General features: G+C 56.0%; 1 protein-coding gene across 2 annotated transcripts in view; it reads right to left on the bottom strand.

Annotated features, from left to right (window-relative positions):
• Positions 1-12,023, bottom strand: part of RAB11FIP4 (RAB11 family interacting protein 4) — a 116,994-nt gene that overhangs the window by 12,527 nt on the left and 92,444 nt on the right. For both annotated transcript variants that reach the window (XM_044248357.1, XM_044248358.1), the window contains 6 exons: positions 4,245-4,465; positions 2,577-2,771; positions 1,906-2,040; positions 1,510-1,545; positions 502-601; positions 127-230 (listed from right to left, as the gene is read on the bottom strand). In XM_044248357.1, coding sequence (XP_044104292.1) covers positions 127-230; positions 502-601; positions 1,510-1,545; positions 1,906-2,040; positions 2,577-2,771; positions 4,245-4,465 — 791 coding nt within the window. The remainder of the gene's footprint in view (positions 1-126; positions 231-501; positions 602-1,509; positions 1,546-1,905; positions 2,041-2,576; positions 2,772-4,244; positions 4,466-12,023) is intronic.

Below are 12,023 nucleotides of genomic sequence, written 5' to 3'. Positions count from 1 at the left end.
ATCTAGAGGGGAGGGACAGGACATGGGGGTGACCTCCCCAGCTTTTCTCAGGGGCCCTCACAACAGAGACCAACAACTGCTCCCGAGTCACAGCCAGAGCCCCCTGAGCAAGCCCCCTGCCCCGACCTGTGCACCAGCTGCGTGTTCTCCTGCTTCAGCTTGCTTTTCAGGTCCCCATTGGTTAGGCTGTCATTCTCCAGTTCGGTCACCTTTTTTTCCAGGAAGCTAACCTGCAAAAAGGGAGGCAGTGGTGGGGGAGGAGGAGCAGACGGAGCAGCAGAAACCATGGCACGGATGGTCAGGCCCCCCAGGGGACTGCACATGGAGGGTGGGGAGGGTGTGGGCGTATGTGCCCCCATTATCAGGGCTGCCTTTCCCCACCTCCTGCAGCGAGGACAGGGTCTCCGCCTCCCAGGCGCCCAGAGAGCTGTGGGCATGCTCCCCACGACCCCCAGAGAGCACGCACACATGAAGCCCGTCCTCCAGCCTCCCAGGACCCACCTTCTCCGTGATGTCATTGTCACAGGAGTCAATGCTGTCCCGGAACAGGTCCTCAGTGCTGCCATCACTGCTACTGAAGTTGCTGCTATGCATGAGCTGCCTGTGGGAGGGAGGGAGGCAGGCTAAAGAGGTCAGCCCTCTGGGGACTGCAGGGGTGAGGGAGGAACAGGGGGCTGCAGAGGCTACTGCACAGGCTCCTCCTAAGGTCTCCCCACAAGAGTCAATCCCCTCCATCAAATCGGCTCCGCTGCATCCCTGAGGACCCTGGGAGAGGGTAGAGGGAAGGAGGCCCACCCAGACTGGGCAGGGCAGTGGGCTGGGTGGGTCTGCAAACAGGAAACAGGTGCCTGGGGAACTCCTGCCAGAGGCAAAACCCAGCTCTCATTCTCCAGCGGCTCCTACTTCCTGCTCCCTGCCAGGCAGCAGCCCGCATCTCTACCAGCAGGCTCTCCGGTCCCAGCCCTGCTCCTGACCCAGAGCCTGGGTGCTTACTGCCAGCAGCTCCCAGAGCCCCAAGCATGGGCCCAGCCCAGTCTGTAGGACAGCCTGGATCCTGAGATCCAGAGTGGGATCCTGGAAGTGCCCAGAGGTCAGCTGTGCAGGCTGTAGCCTGGAGCCACGTGACCAGTTCCAATGGGGCACCTGCCGTCCAATCTCTGTGAGCGGGAGCCCCGGGAGATGCTGGTCCAGCTGCTGGCCCCAGAGTGTGGAGAGGGCCACCAAGGGCCGGGAAATGGGCTGGGTCTCTCGGGGCATCCCCAATGTGCCCGCCTGAAGCTGAAACAGCCAGGGGCTGGGGAGAGGCCAACTGGTCCAGCGCCAAAAGGCGCAAAGTGTGGGGGCGGGAGGAGTGGGGCCCTTCTTTTTCAGAAGTAGACCTCTTCCGGCCACTTGGCCTGCACTTCTAGGATTCTTCATTCCCCTCTGGGCGCTCAGCTGGCGGCCCTGGCAATAGGAACACAGTTAAGGGAGACAGCATTCCACCCCTCCTCCCAAGGGGGGCCTTACCGTCCAAAGGCTGTGCTAGAGATCTTCCTGTTAGGGCTACAGAGAGAGAGAGAGAGAAATATATATATATATATATAAAGAGAGGACAGTCATTGAACAGAAGGGGCTCCAGCCCACCCCTTACTATACCTTGCCTGCAAGACCACTGAAGTGCAGTACAGGGCTATGTACCACCCCCAACAGGGAATTCACCCATCAGCTTGGTCTCAACTAGAAGCACCCCGACCTTCCTGTCACAGAAAAATGCGAGCTCCCCAGGGTCAATCCTCCTCTGACAGTGCTCTCATCGCCCAGATGTAGTGGGGCCACCTCGCCTGCGGCTTCCCCTGCTGGGTCCCCCCACCCTGCCCACCTAGCCCTGGCCTCCCATCCCTCGGCTGGCTCCTGGGGCCCCACCTGTTGGCCTTCAGGTTTTTCAGTCGGGCTTCCAGGTCATTCAGCAGGTTGATTTTCTTGCAACACTGAGAGCAGTAAACATCCAGCAATTCGCTGTTGTAGGTGTGGCGCATTTTCCTAGGAGTCTGCCCCGCGCTGAATCAGGAGAGAGAAGGAAATCATGCCCTGCTCTCCAATCTGCAGCCACCCCATCCCCCTGAGCTTGCTTTACCGGATTCCGTAATACTGGTGACCCTAGTGTGTGTTTAGGGGCTGAGGAAGTAGAAATACAGCAATAGATCTTCCTTCCCTTAATACTCTGACAAGCCAATGAATGAGAAGCCCATTTCACAGATATGGCAACTGAGAGCTACAGGCAGAGTAAGCAATGACTAGGTGTATGTGTCACCGAGAAGGATCCTTCAACCCCAAGGTTCTCCTAGGAAGTAAGACAAAGAAGACCCCCGAGTCTGCAGCCTCCCAGGTGGGTTTATTCTGTTTCCTCCTCAAGATAGAAGGAGGGAGAAGGAACTCTAGATCCCCAACCAGCGTGCAGAGGCAGCACCCCCAAACCCTGGGAGCAGAACTCATGTAGCTTAGGACTCTGCCCTCTGAACACCCCTGGGACGAGGCTGGGTTGGTTCTGCCACTTCTCCTTGTACCCCAAATGCCATTCCAGACCCCAGGGCCACCTGGAAGACACTGAAGATCCCAGGTCCGAGTAGATGTTGGTCCTGGTCTCGTCATCGGGGCAGGGGCTGCTGGGGGCACAGTCCACGTCGTCCCCCTCCCCATAGTCTTCAAATTGCTCCTCGTTGCTGATGAGCGAGGTGGTGGAGTGTGTGGAGAGGTCTGACGTGGTCATGGACGGTGTGTGGCCCAGGGACCTGGATGTCAGAGAAGGTTGGCCCGTAACACAACCCTATCCGCAGCCCGTGCTAGAGAAACCCACCAGCCTTCCCGGAGGTCAGTCGGCGCCCCAGAGATCGGAAGCCTGATCAAGTTTTTGCTTTTCAACCTGGTAATACACTTGGGGGACCTCATCCTAAGGGAAACACCTCACCACAGAAACGGTTTCTGCACAAGAGACATCCAAACCAGAACAGCAGAACACTGCTTACCACCTAATGGGTTCCCTATACTGTCACAATAAATTATCATAACATATACAGTATAAAATGATACACTCTATACTGCTAATATTAGCATTAAATGATTAAGTTGCCATTGCAAAATTAGAATATGGATTAGGAAATTAAACTATCAAATTATAGGTTATCTAACTGTTGAAAGTCTATAAATAATACTAGCAATAATATGGAAAAATAAGAATGAATTAAAAGTTCCATGTACAAACTCAAGTTGGAGAAAGTAAAAGGTATTTACAGAAAGCATGGAACTGCTTCCGTGGTCATGGGGCTGGGGGCTCGGTGGTGGGAGGAGAACTAGCTCAGTTACCCCCCATTCTCCCGTTCCAACCTTTTTCAGGTTCTGTTTAATTGACCTGGACTCTAATAAGAAATGAAGTTTTTTGTTTTGTTTTGTTTCATTTTTTAAAGAAACTAAGTTTTAAAAGAAAGAACGGCGAGCTACCAGGGGAGGCGCTCCTCCCAGTCTACGGAGGCGGCTTCTAGCCCAAAGAAGCCTCGCTGCAAAGAACATGGGTCAGAGACCCTAGGCCTCTCAGGGGTGACACCCTCCCCGCCCCCCCGGGGCCTGTGACTGTGTCAGGGACAGGCCGAGCCCTGACTGCAACCTGAGAAGGAACAGATCTTCCCTTTAGTTGTTGTGAGGTCGTGTCTGCGTATCATCACCCGTAAGAGACGGTCTCTCCGACCTACTAGGCCTCCACACTCCAAACCAGGCAACCAAGTGGGGTCAGAAGTAGTAATGCTCCCACCCTGCCCTTGAGCAATCCTGGTCTCTCTTTCTCCCAGACATTTTACTGAAACTCTTGGTCACCTGCCCCCACTGGGCCGGCCGGCTGCCTCCTGGTGACCGGTCCCAAAAAAATAGGTGAATGACCAAGTAGCAAATGGTCAGCCAGATGGTCAACAGGTCTGTGGTCCCTGACCAGTTGTCCTCGGTGGCTGGTCACAGTACCACTGACAGACTGTTCCCAGGACCCAAAATGGACGAACAACTCCAAAGACCCCCGAGAACAGCCTGACTCGCAGACAGGCCCTGCACTGAGAAAATGTATGTGAAATTGCCTTTTTTTTTTCTCCCCTAAGGTCAAAATTGATGAAGAATTGATGACTTCATATGCTCAACTGAGACCGACACCCTCTCCCTGCCCAAGTCTCCGGGCTGGCCTCGACTACCACCTTCCGGTAATTGGAGCTCCAGACAGGACTCACTTGTCCTCTGGCAGGAACAGGCCCCCGAGCCCTCCGTCCTTCTCCTCGGCGACTGACCCCTCCAGGCTCTGGGTGCTCTCCATGGGGCTGTCCATGTCTGACTCGGGGGGGCCCTCGAGTGGGGCCAGTGTCATAGCCTCTTCCTCGTCCTCGGGAAAGAAGCCGGGGTCCCTGGGGAGGAGCTCGCCATCAGCAAAGGTCAGGCCTGGCACCTCGCTGCCCTGGGAAAGACAGAGAGGGACAGAATGAGTGAGACTGGCTCCCTGAGGCCCAGCACACCTCATCAGACCGCAAGGATGTCAGCAGGGCCAGGAACAGCAGAGGGTGGGGGACAGGGAGGCCCAGATCCCAGGACCTTGAGAACAGGAATGCCTGGCAGGTGATTTGTCTGGGACCTCTCACAGTGGCTGCCAGAAGCCCCGGGGACAGCCATCTATGGAGAGGAGGCCGGCTACATTGCTGAGGGCACCTGGACGGCCTCGTCAGGGTCCCCATGACGGTCTGCATAAGCAGCCAAATGCTTTGTGACGGAGTTAAGGGCAGAGCTGTAATGAATGGCCCCCAAGAGTGACAAACCCAATATAACAGAGCTGGAACAGCATGGAATCTGCCCGCCATGATTCCGGGTGTGTCAGGTGACCTCTGTGAAGCGCAGTTCTCCCCCCAAAATTGGAAAGACAATGGGATCTCAGAGGATCACAGTGTCACACAGGAGGACCTCAGCGAATAAATCCTGGCCATAAGACGGGGCTTCAGCCTGGGAGCGGCAGTCTGCCGGGGCCCACCCCAGCCATGCTGGGGAGTGAGAACACTGGGTCCTTTGATTCTGAGCTTGGGGGTGGTCCCCGGTGCCCAGCACGGCCCAGCCCGATGTCAGTACGAGACATACTTGCTGGAACCTCACCGTCCAGGTTAAGCGCTCTGGCTTTATTCAGAGCACACCTGGTCTGAGAAGCAGCTCTCTACAAACCATTTCTTGGAGCTGCCACTTCCAAGGGGGCCCTGCCTTCCCCTGCTCCTCTGTGAGACGTCAAGCTACACCCGAGGTTCTCAGGTGTGTTCCCTGGTGATGGCTGGCAGAGCCATCGGTGACAAGTGCTCCCTGCAGCCCCAGGACTGTGAGAGCTGTGACCGAACAGAGCCTGGGCAGGACCTCCAGGTGCCTGGGATGAGAACAGGATCAGGCACATGTGAGGGAGGTGGTCAGCGACAGGCTTGGCTGGGCCCCCCTAGAAGGGCGGCACGCAGCCCTCCTGGAGGTCTCTCCCGGCCAAGACTTCCTGGCCTAAGGAGAGACGACAATTAATGAGCTTGGCTCCTGCCTGTGCCCTGACTCGGGCCAAGCATCAGATGGACTAATAAAGTCGGCATCAGGCCGCCAGGGTCCCCTGACTGTGGAGGCCGAGGGGCTGGGTAATTAAAACCACCCCTAGTGTTCACATGGCCCTTCCCACCTCGAGGTCACTCATCTAATCCCACACGGCTCCCAGCCTCATTGGATCTGGGGCCCTAAGCAAGGTCCCCTCACCGGCAAGCCTGAAGCTGCGTCCCAGGAGAAACCACCAGGTACTAAGCAGTCCCCAAGGTCCAGAGACAGAGCTGAGCGTTAGCACAGAGTCTGTGGGCTCATGACAACGCTTCAGAACAGGGCTTCTTAGCCCCAGTTCACGAACGAGGGTATTCACGAGCTCAGAAGATAGCCTGCCAGAACTCCAGAGCTCTTCCTGCCAGCAGGCCGAGGGCCCCCTACCTCTCCAGCCACCACCGGCTTGGCTCCACTGCAACCCACACGTCACACATTTTGCATCTCGGGGTGACAACGAGAAGAGTGTGCATCAGAGGAGCGTGTTGGTAAGTGTGGAGCCCGGCATTCCCGCCCGCACCACCTGCTTCCCACCGTGGGCCAGGCGGGGGCTAGGGAGCCCAGCGGGGAGAGCGGGGGCCCCAGAAGGGCAATGCCCGGCTCTGTTCCTTCACCTGCGAGCTCTCTGCCTTCTCAGCCATGGCGGCAGCGGGAGCTTAACGCTTGCGAGGAAGGCCTGCCCCAGGGCTTCCAGGAGTCCATGGCCACTTCTGGTCTTCACAGCCCCAAGAGTTGGGTCTCCTTTCTCCCATGAGTCGGGGGGGACTTACTTGCCTGGGGCCCCAAGGGAGTTGGTGGCAGGGCAGGACTGGACTGTGGGGTACTGGTGCCTATACTGCTCTCAAAGCTTGGTCGGCAGGGGTCCTGGGGGTCTGCTGCCCAGCACACTCCCCGGTAGGGACCAGCAGTCATGCTCTGCAGGCGTTCGGCCCGGCCTGCCGGTGGCTAATTCATGTTTGTTCCCTTGGACACGGAGATGCAGAGGCCCCGTTTTTTGCCAGGCACTCTGCCCAGAGACACCCAGCTCACGAAAGGCAGGTGGGGACTACGGCCTCCTCTCACCAGATGTCCTAGAGCAACATACCCACTCCCAACAGCTGGGCCAAGAGGAACGAATGGCCTGTCCTCAGCCACAGGCGGGCGGGAGGGGTCAGAGGGGTCAGATGCCCCCACAGGGGTCACTCCACCCAAAAAGACCACCCCCTTCTCAGGCATAATTTTATCCTCTGATTGAGCAGAGTCCACATGTGCCTGGCCCTTCACAGTCGACAAAGCAGGTGGTCTGTCTCCCACACATACAGCCCCGGCTGACCCTGACAACAGCCCTGGAGGAGGATCCAGGATGCGAACAGGGCAGGGATGAAGGATTTGTAGTCTTCGTGGGACACCTGGGGAAGGTGAGGCTCAGAGTGGGCCGGCACTGCCCTAGGACTTCCTGCCACAGAAGCCAGACTCTTGACAGGCAGAGTCCTGGCCCCTCAGCGTCCCCTTGCTACACACATACACACACACACGCATGCACGCACGTGTGCACACACATGTACACATGCACACAGACTCTCAACCTCCAGTCTTTTCTCTTAAAATCAACTGCCTCCCCATATTAACACCTTTTCATTCAACCCACTGTGGTTAGCCCAGGGTGAGTTAAAAATTCTAGGACTCCAAAATCCTTTCTAGTAGTTTCCCCCTAAATTCAAATAATATATAGACAGCTATAAGAAAAGTAACTAGATACCCTGGTTGGTCGAGACAGTCAGTACTGGTTTGGCATTTGTCTTGGACAAAAGTGGTCCTGTCAACCCTGCTCCTCTCTTGGGAATGTCCTGAGCCTGCTCCCATCTCTTTGGGCCCTCTGGAGAAGGGCCTGATGTAGCACCGGGCCTGGGAGGGGTGCTGCTGGAAGTGGGCACAGCCTGCTCTCATCCCAAACACCTCAGGAAAGGAGGCAAAGCATGAGCGGTAACTGGAAGGTGCTAGACAGGCCACTAACTACTCATCGGCTTGGAGATGAGGAAATACGCCTTCCTCAAGCGGCTAGGTCTGGGGAATTATCAGAAACCAAGGGTTTCTAGAGAGATTGGAGGCCTGCAGCTGGGAAAACAGGCCCTAACCAGCTGCTCTGGAAGGGCAGGTCTGCATCTCCAGCGTCCCCCCTCCATATTCCCAGCCCGTCTCTGGCTGGGACTGGATGCAGCTGGGCCAGGCCAGAGGTGGGAACCCAGAGGCACACAGACTGGCCATGGAGGCCCGTCTCCAGGGAGGGCAGCATTTGCCTGCCAGTAGGCCCCAAAGTCACTCCTTCCTCTGTAGGAAGTTGGCATGGGCTGAATTCAACAGCCGGTTAAAAAAAAAACAACCCATGGTGGGAGAGGTCATCCCGGCCTCAGAGGGGCCAACAATGCCCTGCCATCCACACTGCCAGAGGGGGCTACGGCAGGGCCCAGACCTGAGGACTTCATCTGGTCCTCCCCATCCCCCAACCGCCCCAGTGGCACTCCACCTTCAAGTCACGCACACCACTACTCCATTTTTGAGACAGCTAGGGCGTGGACTCCAAAGGACCCCGCTTCCACATTCCCTGTGAGAAGGCAGGCCCTCAAGGGGGTCACCATGGGGACGTCTGCGTCGGAACCCCCAGCAGTCGGCATCACGGGGGGCACATGGCCGGTGAGTGGTGGGTACCTGTGGCCGCAAACTGCACGGCAGAATGGGGCGCTGGGAAGAGCCCAGCTGCGGTAACCCCGAGGCCTCGGTGCCTGCCTGGCTTATTCACTGGCCACTGTGCAACCCTGGGCAAGCTGTTCAGTCTCTGAGCCTCATCTGAAAACAGGGTTGCACCGTTCTGCCATAAAGAATCTACGTAGAACATTGCTCCGTACCTCACAGGTACTGGGAACATGGCAGAGAAGAGAGGGGTGCAGAACGGTGTTGGGAGCGAGCTCTGGAGGTGGACTGACTGGGTTGAAACCCCAGCTCCACCCCTCAGCTCTGCAACCTTAGGTTTACTGAACTGCTCTGTGCCTCAGTTTCCCCATCTGCAGAAGGGAGTTATTGGTCATCAGGAAACCAGTTAGTACAAGTGCTAAACACACACAGAGAAGGATCAATAAATCTGAGCTATTATGGTCTTCACTGTGTTGAGAGAAGACAACCAGGGTGTCTCCAGGCCTGATGGCCTCTATCCAACCCCCTGGGACCCTATCCCATTGACCCCCAGCGACACACCAGGTGGATGCTGGCTGGGTTCAAGCTTCTAGAAGCCTGAAGTTTGCAAGTTACAGAGGTGCAGGTGCTTCCTTTCTTCCCACTGGGGCCATCTTCCACTTACTCCCTTCCACTCACTCCCTCTGCACGCTAATTACACAGTTTAGTAAGTGTCAGGCTGAGACACAGGCTGGGCAGGGGAGGCCAGGAGGCTCTGAGGCTCCGGCTCATCCATCCCCAGCCCTGGCTATAGCTCCGCTTCCCAGGCAGTAACTCAGAGCCAAAGAACAACTCTGTAGGGACAGGACTGGGTAAAAATAGCTTGATTCGGCACATCCCAGCTTTCCTCGCAGCCAGACACTGGCGGGCACACGTGGGACCCCACTGCAGGGAAGTTACTGGGCGGAGAGCAGGGAGGTGGGGGACACAAACCAAGCCTGGTGCAGGGGAGAAGTCAGGATGTCTGGGTGACGCTAAGCGGGTCGGAGGTGCAGGGGGCTGGGGATGAAATCCCTTGTCACAATCCCAGCCAACCCACTGCCTGGGAAGAGGGACAGGCCTGCTCGGGGTCTCTCTAGGTCTTCACCACAGGTAGCTAAAGACTAGGGAGCTAACTTGTGGATGCCAACGCCCCCAGGTCCGGAGAGAGGGAATCGGCTTACCTGGGCTGGGATCCCCTAGCCACCACCACTCAGCCACCCATCCAGGCATGGCAACAGCAGAGATTAGCAAGCAATCCGGTTGTACCTGCCACCCACTTGTGGCTGCCAACCCCTGCCCTGAAGCCAAGCCTTGCTCTGTGGGTGGGGGTCGGTGCACATCAGTGGCTGGTACGGTTCTGGCTCAACAAAGTGTGGCTGGGCCGCCAGTCAAAGGGCGAGGGTGGGACTAAAGCGGGAGGTAAGCTTCTATACAGGGAGGCTGGTGTCTAAGCCTCAAATTTGGAACAGAAGTAACCTTGGTTCAGGTATGAGGCCCCGGCTTGTCCCCAGAAAGGTCAAGGGCAAAGAGGGGAGCCACTAGAGTTCATTTATCACCTGTCTTGGCCAATCCTGGGGACCGACTGCACGCGGTCAGATGAAGAAAGCCCAAGAGTCCCATTCTGGTGGGGGAGGCCAACGTTCAGAAGATAGGACAGACTGCCCTGTTCCCGTCCCCAGGGGCCAGATCAGAGTGTGGCCAGATCACCCCTCCAGTGTGCACTTCCTTCCCTGGCCCCTGGACGGAAGTCCTAAGTTACCCAGTTTTATAGGTGGGAGAACTGAGGCTCTCCGGCAGACATGGTTCGGTTCTGGATCTGGCCCCCACCAGCTGTGGAACCTCAGGCTGATACCGGAGAGAAGAGAAAGAGAAAGTAAGGCTCACGGTTCTCAAGAGCTCCCAGGCCATTTGCATAGAGCAAAGGCACTCCAATATGGAGGCCCTGCTATGGTACACGCCCCTACAGTGGAAGGAGTGTGGAAGCCCAAAGGGCCTTCTTTTCCACGTTCTTAATCACACTCCTGCACTGTCTCTCTCCCCAGTCTCACGCTTCCCTTCTCCCAACAGACGCTGCTAAGGTAGTGTCACAGGAGTGCAAGAGAAAGAAAAGACATGTAGCTCCCAGAAAAACTCAGAAATGAGGGTGTCTGCCAGCCCGCCCCTCCCCCCACAGCTAACCTAAGAGCAAGGGTAGGCAAATTTCCCGCACAGTGGCAAAGCAGAGGGACTGTGTCTTAAGGAATCTAATAGGGAGAGTCTGTAGCAGACCTGGCAGCACCCACACAGGTACTGGCCAGAGGGGTCTGGTCTGCCTGCCCCACATAGCCAGTCTGCCCCAAAGGCTGTGGGGTCTGACATAGCTGGCACCAGAGCTTGAGATCACTCAATGTCCATGCAGCCCTGCTAACCAGCTCCCCCATGTCCAAGTTCACCCACCCCCCTTCTGATCACAGCAGGCTTCTGGAAGCCTGTGACCGATGGGGAAAGCTGGGCTGCCCAAGCTCACAGCCAGGGCACGCTGCTCAGTGTAAGTCAGTCAGCCAGCACTCTGGCTCTAGAGAAAATCTGTGGCCATTGGGTGGCATTCGAGTCCCAAAGGGGTGAGGGAAGGGCCACCATGGTCTGGTTTTCAAGCTGTTAGGCTTTGGGCCAGAATTCGGACCCCACTGGAAGCGCCCGTCACAGGGGGTCACGCGCTCCACTGGGAGACCCTCCAAGCCCCCTTCCCCCACCACGCCACTTGCATTCCAAAAGCATGTCGAAGCATTTCAAAAGTCCGCTCTTCAAAATTAAAAATGTATTACTAAAGCGCTAATGGAGAAAAAAAATGGAATAAAAAATGCTTAAGACATCTGAAAGGATACAGAAAAAAAAAGAGGAAAAGAAGACCAAAGATCAGAACTCAACCATGGTAGCAATGCAGAAAATGAAAATGAAATAAAACCACATTATTAATAAACAAACACCACCAGACTAGATAAAGACAACAACTACGTGGTGTTTATAAGCAACACAACATAAACACCAAGACAGAGGCCCAAAATAAAAGTAAATGGAGGGTGGGGCGCCAGGCTGGCTCAGCGAGTAGAGCACGTGACTCTTGATCTCAGGGTCAGGAGTTCAAGCCCCATGGTGGGTGCAGAGCTTACTTTCAAATAAACGAATGAATAGCGGTGGAGATTTTAATTCATCTCTCTTGGTAACTGATGGGGCAGGCAAACAACAGAATTAGAAGAGAGACGGAAGGTGTGAGCTACGCAAACGAGACCTGGCCCAAATCACACACTGTCCCCAACTGTAGAATAAATCCATTGGGTTGGAGATTGACGAGGAACTAGACTAGACACTGGCACGGTACCAAAGAACCACCTGACACCCTCCGAACACCCTCTACCCCCCACAATATTTCGACCGTGGTAAAAACAGGCTATTGTCACTTTAAAACAGTGATCGAACCTAGCATCACTAATTGCTGGACACAAGATTAAGGACAAGCCTCCTATGCTCAATTCTAATCAAGCCTTAAGATCTAACTTCTACTAGGGGTGTCTGGGTGGCTCAATCAGTTAGAGGTCTGCCCTCAGCTCAGGTCATGATCCCCGGATCCTGGGATCAAGCCCCACGTCCCTGGGTTCCCTTAGTGGGGAGTCGGCTTCAGCCTCTACCATCCCCCCTCCACTCGTGCTTGTTCTCTGGCTCTCTAATAAACAAAATATCTCAAAGTGCAT

This window comes from Neovison vison, chromosome 5 (genome assembly GCF_020171115.1).
Source record: "Neovison vison isolate M4711 chromosome 5, ASM_NN_V1, whole genome shotgun sequence".
NCBI classification, from domain to species: Eukaryota; Metazoa; Chordata; class Mammalia; order Carnivora; family Mustelidae; genus Neogale; species Neogale vison.
This window is presented reverse-complemented; position numbering and strand designations above follow the sequence as displayed.